Here is a 19878-nt window from a genome sequence, read left to right as displayed (position 1 = left end):
CACATGTGCACCCACACACACAACCACTCATGGACACACACAGTTCAACAGAAGCTGTTGAAAAAGATAAAAAGGTTTTTAATCTGTTTTTAAATAGTGCAAAAAAACATGTTCATATTCATTCCTTAACAACACAAGAGGAATATTTTAACTTAGGAAGAGTTTATACATCGGTTTTGGTGTGATTTTACCTACTGTATGGGTGTTTATAATCTTCCTATAAAACCAGATGTGGTTCAGGTGATGACCTCATCAGTGTCTCATTAAGCAGAATGAGTTTGTGTTTGTGTTGGTGTTTAAAAAAAAAACTGGAATGAAATGAGTGCAGTACATGTAGAGATGCTTGTACAGCATAAAGGCCTTTAAACAGAATATACTGTATACAGTATATAGATGGCGTTGTTGTGCAGGTTTTAGTTTTTATAATAATAATAATAATACATTTTTATTCATAAAGCGCTTTTCAAGAAGTCAAAGACACTGTACAGGAAGTAAAACATAATAATGCTGAATGTGAACTGTGTGAAGGAACGTGTGCAGATGTTTGCTGCTGTTTTCATCTCACCGGCAGAATCTGGTGTTTCTTCTCACATAAAAGGGATAGTTCACCCAAAATTGAAATTTCACTCATTATCTACTACTCCCCCTCATGTGGACTAATAAAGGCTGCAGGGAGAAGTTTCAGAGTCCTCCGTGGCTTCTCTGAGTTACAGGGGGTCTCGGCGTAGCAGTGCATGTCCATATGACGGTTGCAAATGGATACCAACTGTCTTCGTAACAAAAAGACACATCAAAAAACATCCAAATACCTCCATACTGCTCGTATGTGTAATGTCCGTCTTGTATTGAAGCCCCGAAATGCGAAATTTTTATTTTATTTATTTTTATTTAAAGGTTTATTTGGAATGGGACCTCACATATTCATGAACATACAAAAAAAAAACAATTAATTGCTGTAAATATGTCAGATTTAGCTGGAAGCTAATTTCCATCCGCAGTCCCATGACACATAATTAAATAAAATTACACTCAGACATTTAAAACGATAGACAATAACCTCCATAGGGTGTTTAGCAGCAGTTACAATTACAATGTTGAAATTACTCAGCAGGTGACAATGCTAGGCGACGCATTGCCACCTGCAGAAAGAGAGAAAAAAAAATAAATAAATAATAATAATAATAATAAATAAATAAAATAAAATAAAATAAAAATAGATAGATAATAATGCAGGTGACAATGCTAGGTGACGCATTGCCACTTGCAGGGAAAGAACAATAAATGAATAGATAATGAACAAGAAACAATAATAATAATAAAGAAAAAAAAAAAATAATAATAATAATAATAATAGTGCAGGGGACAATGCTAGGCGACGCATTGCCACTTGCAGAGAAAGAAAAAAAATATAAAATAAAATAAAATAAAATAGAATAATAATAATAGTGATTATTAATTAAAATGGCCCGAATTGTCACGAACTGGGAAGAGGACAGACCCTGGACGAACCGGGAAGAGAAGCTTCCGCTACAAAACAAGCTTGAAATATAGACTTATTTAATTTTTTTCTGGACAATTTCTCATTTCAGGGCTTCAATACAAGACAGACATTACATACGAGCAGCATGGAGGTATTTGGATGTTTTTTGATGTGTCTTTTTGTTACGAAGACATTTGCAACCGTTATAATGGACATGCACTGCTACGCCGAGACCCCCTGTAACTCAGAGAAGCCACGGAGGACTCTGAAACTTCTCCCTGCAGCCCTTAGTCCACATGAGGGGGGGAGGAGATAGTAAGTGAGTGAAATTTCAATTTTGGGTGAACTATCCCTTCAATAGAAACCTGAAGCCTCATGGTCAACATGTTGGCTCCTCCTCCTCCTCCTCCTCCTCCTTCCCCCTCCCTTCCTGTGAGCCGGTCCGTCCCCTCCCTCCTCCCTCCTGGACTCGGCCGGCGGAGCTTCAGTCTGAGAGTCACAGAGGAGGAGGACGAGGAGGACGAAGAGGAGGCGACGTCTGGTTTCATGGTCCAGAGAAATGAAGCTCAGCAGAGAGTGAAGACGACACAGACATGGACAAGCAGAAAGGTACGGACACACAGAGAGACACTGAGACACACTGAGAGACACTGAGAGACATTTACATTTAATACAAATCTCCATCTATGCAGGGCCGTTGTATAGGGGAGAAAGGTGATGATAACTCTAGGGGCCCAGCGCCCAGTGGGGCCCATAAAAAACCCCAGTAGTCTAATCTTTGTATGACTGATTTATTCTGCGTAAGACCCTGACTAATACTCATAGTACACTGTAAAAACTCAACATCTTTCCAAGAATATTTGTCTTATTTCTCGTCCAAATGTCTCATTTCTAGTCAAAGCTAATCTCTTTCCACTTAAAATAAGACTCATCACCTAAAAATTAACTTGTTTTTAGATCATTTTCACTTAAATTCACAATTAACCCTCTATGGTAGCTACGCTGCATCATGATGCCAGTGGGGGAAAAAATGTTTGGAGTGTTTTTATGTCTCAAAATAGACTAAATAAACATAATCTAAAGAAATTTTTAAAAAAAATATTTATTTTTGGAAGTTTTTGGGATTTCTTGCCTTTAGGCAACATTGTACTATTACGGTTCATCATCTACTGTATTAGAAACACCAGTCTCTGTAGACTTTCACCTTCACTGGCCTCATCCTCATCCACATTCTCATCTTCCTCATCATCATCATAATAGCCTGATGTTTACTTTACTGCATCCAAAATCACATTTATTAAGGATAAAAAACTAAATGATGATGAATTATATGTTTTTGAACATTATATTTACACCTAAACACACACTACCATAGTCTCATAATGCAGCATTGATTCCATAATGGTCCACTGTCGCCTCAAGGCAACGTTGCAATTTTCTATAATGGTACGTTGTTGCTTTGGGGCAACAGGTGCATTTTAACAAGTTTCCATTATTTAATAAGTAAATAAATTGCATGGAACTATTAAAAATTAAACTTTACTAATCTATTAGTGTAAATATATTTTTTTCCAGATGAAAAAGGGCCAGGAAGTTACTGTATGTTTTCAGACCGTTTTAGTGGAGCAAAATGGCAAACCTGTTTCCTTTGAAAAAGTCTGCAAAAAAGGGTTTCAGTCTGGCTTCTTGAAAGTCATGTGATAAATTAAAGCATTGTTATTGGTTCTCTAAGGTCTCTTCTCTTTTTTAAAGTATTACAGCATTAAATGGGATGAATTGTGGAGATGTGACAGGCCAAAAAGTGGTAACATGGTACCATAGAGGGTTAATAGAAAAATCTGCCAGTGAAAGTAAGTTTTTTGTGCTTGTAATAAGGAAGAAAAACGTGCTCCACTATCAGACTTTTTCTACTTATTCCAAGTGAAAATCTGCTTGAAAGAAGTAAAAAAGTGTCTAAAAACAAGCTACTTTTAATATGATGAGTCTTATTTTAAGTAGAATGAGATTTGTTTTGACTAGAAATGACATTTTGACTAGAAATAAGACAAATGTTCTTGGTAAGATACTTGAGTTTTTGCAGTGTAATGCTGCATTAGCATCAAAACAAAGAAGGCTAAATAAAAAACAATAATACATACGTAGTCTAAGAAAAAAAAAGGAAAAGTTAGGGGGAGGGGCCCACTTTAGTATTCTTTAAGGGGGCCCAGAATTCCTAGCAACGGCCCTGCATCTGTGACAATAGTTATCTGATCTATAATCTATAATAAACATCTGGCCGGTCGTCTCCTCTGTCTGTGATGATTAATGTATAAGGGTCAATGACGTCAAGTGATGTAACCAGTATATTATTCATAAAAATCTAACTATAAACAGGAAAATAACTCTTGACTCATGTGGAATAAATGTAATTCACTTTTTTCTCCAATGCAACAATATGTTATTTGACAAATTTGACATAATTTGTCACATTATTTAGAAAAAAGTGGTGTTTTTCAGGATAAGTCCTGCCTGGTGTTGCTAAAATGCATTAAAATCCAAATATAGAAACACAGTATTTGTATTTTAATTTAATGTTTTTAGAAGAAAGTATAGAGATAGTATAAGATATTTCATATTCATTATTATTTTGTGATTACACCATTTGATATTTCCAGGGGCTTCAGTCTTACTCTTGTTAAAAAAAAAAAAGGTTCATAAAACCAATGTGAATACAAAATGTACATTTTAACAAATCCAATGCTTTTAAAACAAGTATTTATTTACTTATTTTCATTTATCTAACAGATTTTTTTTACACACAGTTATAAGCTCAATTCAGATGTTTAATGAGGTGAGTTCTTGCACCAGATTTGGACATTGAAATCACAAACTGATTTATTATTGATCAATTAACTCTTTGATTATGATTAACTCACCTTTCATAGTGTGTACGAGCCAATAATCAATCAATAGGCCTGATCGACTGCCAGGGCCGTTGCTAGGAATTCTGGGCCCCCTGAAAGAATACTAAAGTGGGCCCCTCCCCCTAACTTTTCCTTTTTTTTTCTTAGACTACGTATGTATTATCGTTTTTTATTTAGCCTTCTTTGTTTTGATGCTAATGCAGCATTACACTGCAAAAACTCAAGTATCTTAGCAAGAATATTTGTCTTATTTCTAGTCAAAATGTCATTTCTAGTCAAAACAAATCTCATTCTACTCAAAATAAGACTCATCATATTAAAAGTAGCTTGTTTTTAGACACTTTTTACTTCTTTCAAGCTGATTTGCACTTGGAATAAGTAGAAAAAATCTGATAGTGGAGCAAGTTTTTCTTCCTTATTACAAGCACAAAAAACTTACTTTCACTGGCAGATTCTTCTATTTATTGTGAATTTAAGTGAAAATGATCTAAAAACAAGTTCATTTTTAGGTGATGAGTCTTATTTTAAGTGGAAAGAGATTAGTTTTGACTAGAAATGAGACATTTGGACAAGAAATAAGACAAATATTCTTGAAAAGATGTTGAGTTTTTACAGTGTACTATGAGTATTAGTCAGGGTCTTACGCAGAATAAATCAGTCATACAAAGATTAGACTACTGGGGTTTTTTATGGGCCCCACTGGGCGCTGGGCCCCTAGAGTTATCACCACCTTTCTCCCCTTTACAACGGCCCTGTCGACTCTCACCGTATCTTAGCATCTTCATCGTCATGAGTTGTTGCGTTATGTTTCTTGTTGGTATTGAAGTATCGTTGGTGAAGCCACATGGTTTGACAAACCGTCCGCGCTGTTTGCTCTCTTATCATCGTTACAACTGGGGCACAATGCATCTTGGGAGAAAAGCAACTGCCTGGTGGACGCCACGAGTTTGAGCTCAACAGGCTCCTGTAGTTATTCTGTAGTCATTGTTGGTGAATGAGCAAGTGTGGTATTTTCAATAATTTAAGGACATTTCTAGATCACCCACGTTAATAGCATCATTGAGGATCCTTTACAGATACGTAAATATGAACACATAGGCGAGTAAAAAAAAAAGTATAATTTGATATGACCAAGACACCTAAAAACAAAAACACGGCCATTTTCATCAATTTACAAGCAAGTGGGCAACACACATACATTGGAGTGAATGAGTTTTCTGGGCGCTTTTGCAATACCCATATCCTGCCACTCGGGGTGCAAATCCCTTAAACCCTTAAACCCTTAAACCCTTAAACCCTTAAACCCTTAACCCTCTATGGTACCTTGTTGCCCTCAGGCAACAAACCACTTTCTGGCCTGTCACATCTCCACAATTCATCCCATTTAATGCTGTAATACTTTACAAAAGAGAGGAGACCTTAGAGAACCAATAACAATGCATTAATTTATCACATGACTTTCAAGAAGCCAGACTGAAACCTTTTTTGCAGACTTTTTCAAAGGAAACAGGTTTGCCATTTTGCTCCACTAAAACGGTCTGAAAACATACAGTAACTTCCTGGTCCTTTTTCATCTGGAAAAAAATATATTTACACTAATAGATTAGTAAAGTTTAATTTTTAATAGTTCCATGCAAGTTAGTTACTTATTAAATAATGGAAACTTGTTAAAATGCACCTGTTGCCCGAAAGCAACAACGTACCATTATAGAAAATTGCAGTGTTGCCTTGAGGCGACAGTGGACCATCATGGAATCAATATTGCATTATGAGACTATGGTAGTGTGTGTTTAGGTGTAAATATAATGTTCAAAAACATATAATTCATCATCGTTTAGTTTTTTATCCTTAATAAATGTGATTTTGGATGCAGTAAAGTAACATCAGGCTATTATGATGATGATGAGGAAGATGAGGATGAGGCCAGTGAAGGTGAAAGTCTACAGAGACTGGTCGGTGTTTCTAATACAGTAGATGATGAACCGTGATGGTACAATGTTGCCTACAGTCAACAAATCCCAAAAACTTCCAAAAATAAATAATTTTTAAAAATTTCTGTAGATTATGTTTATTTAGTCTATTTTGAGACATAAAAACACTCCAAACATTTTTTCCCCACTGGCATCATAATGCAGCGTAGCTACCATAGAGGGTTAAACCCTTACCACGGGAGTCAATGGTGGTGTCGTTACTCTCTTTTCCAGTGCTCTAATTTGGATTAACTGGGAGTTTGGGGGGCGGAGCCAAGATGGCGGTGGTGCAGCAGCTTCAGTTAGCCATGGGCGGAGCCATCTTTGTTTACCAGCTGCTTCGTTAGTGAAGTTTTTACTAATGTATCAATAATTATCATTCGCTCCTATAACGAACAATATTCTTTTACTAAATTAAACAATTTTAACTATATGTTGGTGTTTTTACTCAGAGATGAAGGACATCGTGATCTTTTTCTTGTTCGATCGGTGATGATTTAACGGGCGAGATTCAGCCGTGGTGTCCGAGGGATCGACGGTACTCCACTGTTGTTGTTGTTGTTGTTGTTGTAATCACGTTACGTCCAATCGTCCATAGACTCCAGGTTACAGGTAGAGCGTTGGCGGGTATGACATCATCGTTTCAGCATCCAGACGAAAACGCTGGGGCGGCCTTTTCAGATTTTCCATAGAAATACAGTTTTCATCCCAGAAAACGGCGCTCTGAATTCCTGTGAGCTCATCAGTTACACTCAGTGACCTGTGTGTGTGTCCCTGTGTGTGTGTGTGTGTGTGTGTGTGTGTGCAGCCTCTTTATCACACTGATGGTATGTTAACTACAGCTACACAACAATCGGAAACACCCGTCTGTCCTCCTCCGTCATCCTTCCTCTCTCTCCTCCTCTTCATCATCATCATCATCACTTCCTCCTCCCGCTGCTCTCAGGAGACGGAGCTAATAGACTGTTTAGATGCGGTAGATCTGTGTGTGTGTGTGTGTGTCTGTGTGTGTGTGTGTGTGTGTGTGTGTGTGTGTGTGTGTGTGTGTGTGTGTGTGTACAAAGTCTCCAGACTGACAATTTCGGCATTTTTCTGCCGTTACATCTGTGACTAACTGCAGCTCCTTGTGTCTCTAAAGTGGTTTTTACACGTTCACAGTGAGGTCAACAATTATTTAACACACAAAACTGAACCATTTTTGAACATAAATTTCCTTTATATATATATATATATATATATGATACTATTCCCTTTAAATGTGAGTGTTTTATATATATATATATAACCAACTCACGTATCCCTCCGCCCAGGGTTAGCGCCCGCCGATCAGCAGTTGGTTCGGTCCAAATAAAAACTGTGTTTTTCCTGCACTTTGAAGGGCTGGAAAAAATTATATTATAGTGAACAATGGAACTGTGTATTTTTTTTCCAGGTAAAACCTCTTTTAGGCCGTGAAAATAGGCCGTTTCTTTGGGTCTGTTCACAACAATGTATGTTGTAAATCTCTGGGCAGGGCTATTATGGGCTGGCGTTGCTAACGGGAGGAGTGCAGAGAGTCTTCTACTGCAATTAAAGTACTTAGAGGCTATTTGGAGATCATACAACCCCACTTTAAAAAAATGCTACTATCCCTTTAATATGATACTTTTTCCCTTTAAATGTGAGTGTTTAATAGAAACCATGGAAGAATTCATCCAGTCGACCCGGAGCTGCTTCCACCTGCTGCACTCAAACCAAACAGGCACAAGATGCAAAAGTGAAAAGCATAAGGAGAAAAACAGTGTCGGAGGAAATACATGTCGACCTTTGACACTGACAGATGTTACACACGCACACACACACACACACACACATGAGAGTGAGTCAGGAACCTGCAGCGCTCAAACAGCAGCTCGTCCTATATTTACATCCACATGATGAAAGAGAAACTGCTCCACACCCTGCAACACACACACACACACACACACACTGGGTTTGGTGAAATCCCGTCTTTCAGCTAATTTGAGGGTTTGGTTTTTATGGTAAAGCGTCTTATACATCACACACACACACACACACACACACACACACACACACACACACACACACACACACACACACACACACACACACACACACATACACACACACACACACTGAGACTTTTAACTCCACTCTTTATGTTCTTTTTTTTCCACTTTCTGTCTTAAAAAGTTTTACTTCTTCCCACTCCTCTTCGGATATGAAAAAACCCCAAAAAGAAACAAAAACAAATGATTTTTATTTTCTTTTACAAAGTTTTTATTTGTTATGTCTGTCCATTTTTATTTCTTTTAACATGTCCGAAATAAACTGAAACTAAACTAAACTAAAAAGTTGCTCTCACTCAAAATGCTGAAAAAGCTGCTACTGTACAAGAATGAGATTATGGTGTAATTGTGTGTGTGTGTGTGTGTGTGTGTGTGTGTGTGTGTGTGTGTGTGTGTGTGTTCTGCAGCATCAAAGCCAGAGACAGGAAGTGAAGCCGATGCTCAGATAAGCTGCGTTCACCAACACAAACCCTCCTGTCTCCTCGTCTCTGAGCGTGTGTTTTCCTCGGCAGCACACTGTTGTTGTTGTGTTGTGGGTGTGTGTGTGGAGGCGTGTGCGTGGGGGGGGTTGTGTGTGTGTGAGGTATGTGCAGGGCCGTTGCTAGGAATTCTGGCCCCCCTTAAAGAATACTAAAGTGGGCCCCTCCCCCTAACTTTTCCAGTTTTTTTTTCTTAGACTACGTATGTATTATCGTTTTTTATTTAGCCTTCTTTGTTTTGATGCTAATGCAGCATTACACTGCAAAAACTCAAGTATCTTAGCAAGAATATTTGTCTTATTTCTAGTCAAAACAAATCTCATTCTACTTAAAATAAGACACATCATATTAAAAGTAGCTTGTTTTCAGACACTTTTTACTTCTTTCAAGCAGATTTTCACTTGAAATAAGTAGAAAAAATCTGATAGTGGAGCAAGTTTTTCTTCCTTATTACAAGCACAAAAAACTTACTTTCACTGGCAGATTTTTCTACTTATTTCAAGTGAAAATTAGTTTGAAACAAGTGAAAATGATCTAAAAACAAGTAAATTTTTAGGTTATGAGTCTTATTTTAAGTGGGAAGAGATTAGTTTTGACTAGAAATGAGACATTTGGACAAGAAATAAGACAAATATTCTTGGAAAGATGTTGAGTTTTTACAGTGTACTATGAGTATTAGTCAGGGTCTTACGCAGAATAAATCAGTCATACAAAGATTAGACTACTGGGGTTTTTTATGGGCCCCACTGGGCGCTGGGCCCCTAGAGTTATCATCACCTTTCTCCCCTATACAACGGCCCTGGGTGTGTGCGTGTTTAAAACAGCGGCCGTGTGATAAACAGAATCTGCATGATCCTTTAAAATCGGCAGCGAGGAGTTAATCAGCTCCGTCTCCCACTCGGCTCAGTGTGAATGGACTCGGAGCAACAATCACCAACTGTTCCTCTCCACATTGCTCAACTCCCCCAACCCCCAACCCCCCCCCCCCCTCAACCCTCAACCCAAACCTCCTACTCCTACGTCGCCTCAACGCTGTTCACAGATCAGTTCAGTCGGACCTCGTTCATTCAGCTCCGTCTCCACAAAACAACTCTTCATGTTCATCTGGAATAAACAACAGCCTGTCTTTGTGTTTAAAGGGACAACGAGGAGTTCTGGAAAAGCAAAGCGTTTTCACACTAACATTTATGAGCCTCCGCACACCGTGAAATTCTTTGACCGGCGCAAGACAGACTCATGTTTTCATTCATCAAGAATTAAAGGCACAACGAGGAGTTTCTATTTGGTTATAAAAAAGTCTCACGTTAATGTGGATGAATCTCCGTTACCACTTGTTAATGGTCCATTTTAGATAAATCTATGGTTTTGTCTCTATGGTTATTTTGTTATTATTAGTGGTGGTGGAAATGCTGGTTGAGCCGACCAGCGTTTCTTTACTTTCGGTTTTGTGGCGAGTCATGAGAATAACGCCGCCGAATCTCCGTTTATGGTGGGAACTACGACGGTATGTGATCGTCTTCCAACCTCTTGGATTGGAGGATTGGACGAGAGCCGTTTGTGGGAGGAGTTGGCGAAGGGTCGATTGGGCCTCTCAACCACACGAACGGAGATCTTTTTAAACGGATAAAAAAAAGTGGAGAAATAAACAAAAATATCCGATTGAGTGGATCCGTGTAGCGATGTTAAACTGAGCTGGTGTTGATACGATGACGTCAAGCGCCTAGCGACAAGCCAGCAAGTTGTCACGGTTGTCAACAACAATGGCCAACATGTGTTTTGCACTTTTAGCAGTGTGTTTCCCATTCATTCATTCATTTATTCGTGATGGATTACGTCCACCACGAATAGATTTTCCGCCGTTCATTCATGTCCGCATAGCGCTGCTTCTCCGTTATTGTCGTTCACACACAGAGAGAGAGAAGTGCACATGCATGACAGTAGTTCACGGTTTAAAATCCGGGCGCATGACGTCTGTCCGACTACGCATTTCTCCGACCATACATTTCTTTATTTTTGCGTCCATTAGTCCGACCTCCCACTTCTCCGACTTAAGTGGCCCTAACCCTTAACCTTACCCTAAACCTAACCTTAACACTGTAGAATGGGTAGTCGGAGAAATGAGCCGTCGGACTTTTGGGCAGTCGGACTGATGTATGCTCCCCTTAAAATCCGCCGTTTGGCTGCTTCTTCTGGACCATGATTTGACTGCGCTCATAGTGTTTTTCTTACATTTTGCTGATCGCCACCTATCGGCCGGCCATGGCATTTCAGGCTTCAGAGGCGATCGTTTTCAGTTTTGCCTCTTCGTATGGACAGAGATATTTCTGTGGAGTTTCTTTTTTAAACGAAGACGAAAATATCCGCTTAAAAAAATATCCATATATGTGTAGTCCAGTCTGATTAAGGAGTTTAAGAGGTTTAAAGTGAAAAACATTTTGTATAAACATCAGTCAGATCGATGAAAACTTCCCTCCTCACGGTGAATTTTCTGTCGGTGTTCGTTCTGTACAATTGTTTTTCCACCAGAGAATATTTCCTGTTTGATGCAAAAACCTTGAGTTTTTCAATGATGTAATAACACACACACACACACACACACACACACACACACACACACACACACACACACACACACACACACACACACACACACACACACAGTCTTTATTCAGTGTTAAACATTAGCAGCATCCAGCAGCTTATCAGTGTGTATCCTGTCACATCAGTTCACATGTCAAGGTCACAACGTCGGAGTCTTTGGGAAACGTCACCTGAGCAGGTGCAGAGTCAGCCGCGGCTTTTAGAACAAACTGTTTCTGTTTCTGTCTGACAGTTACGCATCTTATTGTGAAAACACTTTGAGAACAGAGGCAAAGTTCTTCTCATTCATAAAAAACAAAGAAAAACACGCACTCTTCAACAAAACTCTCAGGAACAAACTAAAGAGGTGCACGGCCAAAAGATAAACTTAAAGAGACAGAAGAAAGGCCAGCAGCACTCGTGTCCTTCTCATTGTCTTTTATTACAAACTGCGTCGGCGCTTAACATGCACAGACCGGTTTCGACAACGTCTTCCTCACTGAGGAAGACGTTGTCGAAACCAATTTTCAAGATTTGATCCAATCCATTATCCAAAATCCGATCATTTTACTTTGGAACAACTGGGTCCTGGTTTCACACCAACATCCTTCATCTCTTACTGATCGATGAACAGCGACTTCTACTAAATAATTTCTAGTTCAGTTAAAGCAGAAGGAAGTGATATATTTGTGTTAATATAAGTCTTAAATAGTTATATCTTCCGACAGCAATCACTTACATAGAGTGTTTGGTCTGAAACACGGGTCTGTCAGTCACTCTGCTCTGCTCTGAGCCCAGGAGAAAACTTTTATCGTATCCTACAGTTTTTATCCAATGAGGAGAGAGAACGGCATGCAGGGCTGTGTGTGCAGCCAAGGGACGCCGTGAATGTGGCGACGTAGGGACGAGGACTGTTATGGTGCGTTCAAGGAAACTCATATTTTTCCGACCTGTGAAGTGGTACCAGTTCGATCTGGTACGAGTTCACCGGTCGGAAGTTATGAGTGGCCGTTATAGTGACTTTCACCGGTAAAACAGGTCGGAAAAACACGAGTGGGTTGCCTGGAACGCTACAAAGTCGTAAGTTGTGACTTGAAGCTGTAATTTACGATTTCAAAAGCCTGCCTGGAACGCAGCATTAGCCAAAACGACCGGATCGCTTACTTCTGCTTTAAATTTGTTCTTAGAAATCACTAAACTTTCATTAGCAGCAGAAGTTTGAAGTTAGAATAACATTTTCCAACAGTTAAAGATTAAAGATGACTCGTGTGTGTGTGTGTGTGTGTGTGTGTGTGTGTGTGTGTGTGTGTGTGTGTCAACCATGGCTCTGATCCACTGTAAACAGATGAGTCAGTGTTCCACTCTGATAACGTTGATGCTCATTCTTCACTGTGTCCTCCATGAGCGTCGGTGGTGATGAAGTCACTCTGATACTTCACTATGGATAGATATATAGTCTACTTGCCAACAATGAGTACCCGCAAATGTTGAGTACCCCAAAGTTTTATGTTAGAAATATATAGTATGGGTCCCCAGTATTCAGAAACTGCCGGATGCTAACTTATATATATTGGGCAATTAGCATACTTGACATAATTAGCATAAATTCGCATAATTTCCTATTCATGGGTTGCAGTGACGTCACGTCGAAGGGACCGCCGCCATATTTGTGTCCGATTTGACAGGTCTCCTCATATGACAGCATCAAACCGCAGGATGGAAATGACAGTTTCTTGACAAAATGACAGGGTTTCATACATCCTGTCTGGGTTTATATCTCTATAACAACAGACTAACTCTATATTATCCCACTTATTACACAGTTTATGAATTAATTAATTAATTTGAGACGTAATGTTGATCAAAGTCCTTAGTCCGGTCACTTCTCCGCTGTTTGCTCCTCACCCTCCTCCTGTCGACTCGTGTGTAGTTGTTTTCAACGAGCTTTTGATAATCAATCAGTAGATTGATGAATTATCATGTAAATGTCACGATGTGGACATTTATGTCGTCCTGTCTGTCATAAGAGATTACGATACGGGACACGTTTGTGTCACGGACTCGCGGTGGCACAGACACAGCTGGTCACAGCTGTGGCTGCGCTGGCCCGTCCGCTCTGTCTGCTCTGATCGCAGGTTTGGTTCCAGCAGCGGTGAGGGAGGCAGAGAGCCTCCACTCTCCCTCTAACGAGCTACAAGTCATTTTTCTAACATCACAATTAGTCTGAAGCTGGTAAAAATGAAACACAAGGTAAAAACCCTTGATAGTTCTTCTGCCCTGCTCCGCTGATCAGGGCGGCGTCCCTAGCAACGGCCCGTTTTACTTAGCAACGGTCTGTTATACAGAAATAAAAGACCCTAAATGAGCTGATTCTGCATTTAGGGTCTTTTATTTCTGTATAACAGACCGTTGCTAAGTAAAACGGGCCGTTGCTAGGGACGCCGCCCTGATCAGCGGAGCAGGGCAGAAGAACTATCAAGGGTTTTTACCTTGTGTTTCATTTTTACCAGCTTCAGACTAATTGTGATGTTAGAAAAATGACTTGTAGCTCGTTAGAGGGAGAGTGGAGGCTCTCTGCCTCCCTCACCGCTGCTGGAACCAAACCTGCGATCAGAGCAGACAGAGCGGACGGGCCAGCGCAGCCACAGCTGTGACCAGCTGTGTCTGTGCCACCGCGAGTCCGTGACACAAACGTGTCCCGTATCGTAGTCTCTTATGACAGACAGGACGACATAAATGTCCACATCGTGACATTTACATGATAATTCATCAATCTACTGATTGATTATCAAAAGCTCGTTGAAAACAACTACACACGAGTCGACAGGAGGAGGGTGAGGAGCAAACAGCGGAGAAGTGACCGGACTAAGGACTTTGATCAACATTACGTCTCAAATTAATTAATTAATTCATAAACTGTGTAATAAGTGGGATAATATAGAGTTAGTCTGTTGTTATAGAGATATAAACCCAGACAGGATGTATGAAACCCTGTCATTTTGTCAAGAAACTGTCATTTCCATCCTGCGGTTTGATGCTGTCATATGAGGAGACCTGTCAAATCGGACACAAATATGGCGGCGGTCCCTTCGACGTGACGTCACTGCAACCCATGAATATGGGCAATATTTCAACAAAATTGACTTGGCTGATCTGGGCAATATTAGTGTGGTTTTAGGGGTTATTGATGATGCTGAATCCATTTCTGACATTTTCAAAATCCAAAATGGCCGTCTAAACCGGTGACCAGATTTTGAAAGCCATCAAAATCGGCCCACTGGCGGTTAAAATCTGGTCACTTCCGGTTTAGACAGCCATTTTAAATTTTGAATGTCAGAAATGGATTCAGCATCATCAATAATCCCTAAAACCACTCCAATATTGCCCAGATCAGCCAAGTCAATTTTGTTGAAATATTGCCCATATAGGAAATGATGCTAATTTATGCTAATTATGTCTGTTATGCTAATTGCCCAATATATATAAGTTAGCATCCGGCAGTTTCTGAATACTGGAGACCCATACTATATATTTATAACATAAAACTTTGGGGTACTCAACATTTCCGGGTTCACTATGGGGCCCTATGGGCTGGCAAGTAGACTAATAAGGCAGTCTATGGACTGTGACATCAAATCTCACAACAAGAGTGGATAAACTACCTTTATTTTGAAGGAGCTTTAACACAAACATCTACCTTTATTTTGGAGGAGCTTTAACACAAACATCTACCTTTATTTTGGAGGAGCTTTAACACAAACATCTACCTTTATTTTGAAGGAGCTTTAACACAAACATCTACCTTTATTTTGAAGGAGCTTTAACACAAACATCTACCTTTATTTTGGAGGAGCTTCACCACAAACATCCACCTTTATACTGTATGGAGCTTTAATAGAAACGTCTACCTTTATTTTGAAGGAGCTTTAACACAAACATCTACCTTTATTTTGAAGGAGCTTTAATACAAACATCTACCTTTATTCTGAAGGAGCTTTAACACAAACATCTACCTTTATGGAGCTTTAATCGAAACCTTTGTCTGTCCGTAGTTCTGGCGAAGCTGATCTGGGACCTTCAGTCCTTCCTGTCTGTCCTGGACTCAGAGAACTTGAGCTACATCGCTCAGGCTCAGAAGAAATCCATCTCGGAGCTTCTGTCCAAACTGCAAACACACGACACCCCAGGTAACAGAGCTACTGATGCTGATGGTGAAACGCCATAGTTAGGCTACCGCTACTGCATTTCACTCATATATGTGTGTGTGTGTGTGTGTGTGTGTTTTGTTTTGTTTTGGTCCCAGTGGAAGATGCTGAGTACATGATCATGAGCTGTCCATCGTCGTCTCCTAGCAACGAGCTGACGGACGCACCTGGGACAGGTGACGTGCTGCTTGTAAACACTCTGAGTTTACATGTGTTTTTTTCTGTTGTTTGAATGTGTGTGAAGATACTGAGGGCAACTTGTGTGTTTGTTTGTTTGTTCAGATGGTGTCCGACTGTCTGAGCTGGTCTCGAAGCAGGACTCATCTGTCTGGCTGAGGAATGGGGTGAGACACACACACACACACACACACACAGTTTATTATTGTCATTGTTCAGTCGCCTGGACAACAAAGTTTTTTAAAAGCAACTACTGTAAAAGTTTACCCATTAAATAGATTAAACCAATGGTTCTCAAAGTGTGGTCCGGGGACCCCCAGGGGTCCTTCAGAGGGTCCAAGGGGGTCCCCAACTTTTTTTTATTTTTTTATTACTACTACTACTACTTTTTTTACTACTACTATCTTTTTTGTTGAAATTTTACCAATTTTTCCAGAATTTTTTCAGAAACGTTTTTGAGAAATTTTACAGTTTTTTTCTAGAAAATGTTTAACTTAAAGCCCCAGTGTGTAACTTATTTGGCTTTTTATTAGCAAAAGTCAAATCTGTCTTTCAATACGTAGGCTATTTCGCTGAAGTGGAATCACACCCGCATCCAAAGTAAAGCTTTCTGGTTCCTTAGAATGAGTTGTTACAAGTCGTTACAAATACATAAGTGGGCGACGCACCGAACCGAGGCGGCCATGTTGCATTGCCATTTTTTTACGTTGAGTATCAGCGTGACCGTAGGTAACCACGGAAACTGAGCGGAGCTGTGGGCTCGGCCTGTTAAAACTGTCACCACTGTGTAGTGCAGGGGTCGGCAACAGGCGGCCCGCGGGCCGAATGTGGCCCGCCGGACCTTCCAATCTGGCCCGCGACTGAGTTCTAATAGTTTAAAGCCCCTGACACACCGCCACGACGCGTCCCGACGCCGACGGCTTTGGCCGACGAGTCTGTCGCCTCTCGTCGGGAGAAAGGAAAAAGTGAAACACACTGCCCCGACTGCCGACCAGAGCGACTGAGTGGCGAGGACTCCCCCATAGAAATACAGACCCATACAGACCAGGGGCAGCTCTGCTCACTGTTCATTCAAACAAACTAATGTCACTGCCACAGTTACTTTCATCAATGAGACCTACATTAATCTCCTCAAAACAGTTTAACCAACCATGTGTTAACAGCGCTAAAGCCGAAATTAAAACCGTTTTTAGCAGCTTACTGCTGTGGCCCGGTTGCCGCGAATTGACGATAGCCAATGCTAATTTTTGTTAGCCCGTCTATGGTGTTTTACATTACACGTTAGCATTAAGCTAGCGGGCTTTATATGCTTAGTTGTGAGCTGTGTGTGTTTTGAACGTTGTTTCAAACTATGTGGGTTTGATTGAACATCTTTGATGTTTAAATATATATTGCCGCTTAATATATTGCTTTACTCCTCTTTTTATTTTGTATACCATTTTTACTGTAGGACAGGCTCGGACACCGTTTGTTTACTGTGGTCACTTCCGTCCCTCCCACACACCGCGCTGATTCGCTTAGGGCACCGCCAATCAGAATCGCCGTAGCTAGTACACAGCCAATCAGAGTACCCGACGAGTCTACTCTTCCGACGGCCGACGAGTCCCGATTGAGCATGTTCAAGACCCGACGCTCCACGACGGAGAGGAACACACCAAACAGACGAGCTCCTGGTCGGCTCGGTGTGTCCCTGGCTTTAACATTAAATAGATTAAACCAATGGTTCTCAAAGTGTGGTCCGGGGACCCCCAGGGGTCCTTCAGAGGGTCCAAGGGGGTCCCCAATTTTTTATTTTTTATTTTTTTTTTATTACTATTATTATTATTTCAATTATTTTGTCTTTTTTGTTGAAATTTTACCAATTTTTCCAGAATTTTTCCAGAAACGTTTTTGAGAAATTTTACAATTTTTTTTCTAGAAAATGTTTAACTTAAAGCCCCAGTGTGTAACTTATTTGGCTTTTTATTAGCAAAAGTCAAACCTGTCTTTCAATACGTAGGCTATTTCGCTGAAGTGGAATCACACCCGCATCCAAATGAAAGCTTTCTGGTTCCTTAGAATGAGTTGTTACAAGTCGTTACAAATACATAAGTGGGCGACGCACCGAACCGAGGCGGCCATGTTGCATCGTGACCGTAGGTAACCACGGAAACTGAGCGGAGCTGTGGGCTCGGCCTGTTAAAACCGTCACCACTGTGTAGTGTGAGGAAGGACGGAGGCACTGGTGTTGCATTCAGGTGCAGTCAGGCAGACGGCCGTCGGCAAACCAACCGGATGTCATTTTACTCCACCAGAGAAAGACAAAGGTAAAACAATACCACATCACCATGACAACACATTGTCAGGCCTGTATTGTTTTGCCTCGTGCTGGCGGACCACTTGTTTACATAGAGGCTTGTTTATCCTGTTACATGCAGCGTCTGTTGTCTGTCTGACGTCTGCCCGAGTTCACGTGAATGCAACATCAAGAATACGTTCAGATATGCAACCGCACCGCTAGATGGGGGGCAATCCTACATATTATAAATAATAGTAATCTTACCACTTTTCTGAGAATTTTTACGACTTTTTTCTAGAAATGTTCTAACGTTTTAGGAGAAATTGTACCACTTTTTTCCAGATTTTTTTCTGCAACATTTCCAAAAATTCCCGCCTAAGTTGAATGTACATTGACTAAAAAAGAAATATAATGTTCTTCAGTCTCAGAACAAATATACCTTCAAAATATTGTCCAATGGGGGTCCATGGTCTAATTTCTGTCAATTTAACCCTCCTGTTGTCTTTCCATCCTTCCTTCTTTCCTTCCTTCCTTCCTTCCTTCCTTCCTTCCTTCCTTCCTTCCTTCCTTCCTTCCTTCCTTCCTTCCTTCCTTCCTTCCTTCCTGCCTTCCTTCGTCTTCACTTCTTCTTCCTTCCTCTTTTGATCCAATTGCCACTCCATCTTTCTTTCCTTCCTTTTCTCTTCCTTCTTCCTTCCTTCCTTGAATGAATCTGTTCCCTCCCTCCCTCCATCTTTCCTTCTTCCTTCCTTTTTGACCCAATCAGGCCCCTTCCTCCAATCTATCTTCCCTTCCTTTTTCCTTTCTTTCTTTCCTTCCATCTTTTCCTTTGTCCTTCCTTCCTTCCTTCCATCTTTTCCTTTGTCCTTCCTTCCTTCCTTCCTTCCTTCCTTCCTTCCTTCCTTCCAGCCTTCCTTCGTCTTCACTTCTTCTTCCTTCTTCTTTTGATCCAACTGCCCCTCCATCTTTCTTTCCTTCCTTCTTTCCCTTTGTCCTTCCTTTCTTCCTTCCTTCTCTTCGTCCTCACTTCTTCTTCCTTCCTCTTTTGATCCAACTGCCCCTCCATCTTTCTTTCCTTCCTTTTCCCTTCCTTCTTCCACTTCTTCCTTCCTTCCTTGAATGAATCTGTTCCCTCCCTCCATCTTTCCTTCTTCCTTCCTTTTTGACCCAATCAGGCCCCTCCCTCCAATCTATCTTCCCTTCCTTTTCCCCTTCTTTCTTTCCTTCTATCTTTCCCTTTGTCCTTCCTTCCTTCCTTCCTTCCTTCCTTCCTTCCTTCCTTCCTTCCTTCCTTCCTTCCTTCCTTCCTTCCTTCCTTCCTTCCTTCCAGCCTTTCTTCATCTTCACTTTTTCTTCCTTCCTCTTTTGATCCAATTGCCCCTCCATCTTTCTTTCCTTCCTTTTCCCTTCCTTCTTCCCCTTCTTCCTTCCTTCCTTGAATGAATCTGTTCCCTCCCTCCATCTATCTTCCCTTCCTTTTTCCCTTCTTTCTTTCCTTCCGTCTTTCCCTTTGTCCTTCCTTCCTTCCTTCCTTCCTTGCCACTCCATCTTTCTTTCCTTCCTTTTCTCTTCCTTCTTCCCCTTCTTCCTTCCTTCCTTGAATGAATCTGTTCCCTCCCTCCCCTTCTTCCTTCCTTTTTGACCCAATCAGTCCCCTCCCTCCAATCTATCTTCCCTTCCTTTTTCCCTTCTTTCTTTCCTTCCATCTTTCCCTTTGTCCTTCCTTCCTTCCTTCCT

The 19878-nt window shown here is 40.7% G+C and overlaps 1 protein-coding gene across 1 annotated transcript in view; it reads left to right on the top strand.

Moving 5' to 3' along the window:
- The first annotated feature begins 1953 nt into the window (after positions 1-1953).
- Positions 1954-19878, top strand: part of LOC146980758 (actin filament-associated protein 1-like 2) — a 38688-nt gene continuing 20763 nt past the window's right edge. The window contains exons 1-4 of the mRNA XM_085785757.1: positions 1954-2089; positions 15534-15668; positions 15785-15862; positions 15969-16030. Coding sequence (XP_085641883.1) covers positions 2074-2089; positions 15534-15668; positions 15785-15862; positions 15969-16030 — 291 coding nt within the window. The 5' untranslated portion in view covers positions 1954-2073. The remainder of the gene's footprint in view (positions 2090-15533; positions 15669-15784; positions 15863-15968; positions 16031-19878) is intronic.

This window comes from Trachurus japonicus, chromosome 9, assembly GCF_045865225.1.
Source record: "Trachurus japonicus isolate A0001 chromosome 9, Traja_1.0".
NCBI lineage: Eukaryota > Metazoa > Chordata > Actinopteri > Carangiformes > Carangidae > Trachurus > Trachurus japonicus.
This window is presented reverse-complemented; position numbering and strand designations above follow the sequence as displayed.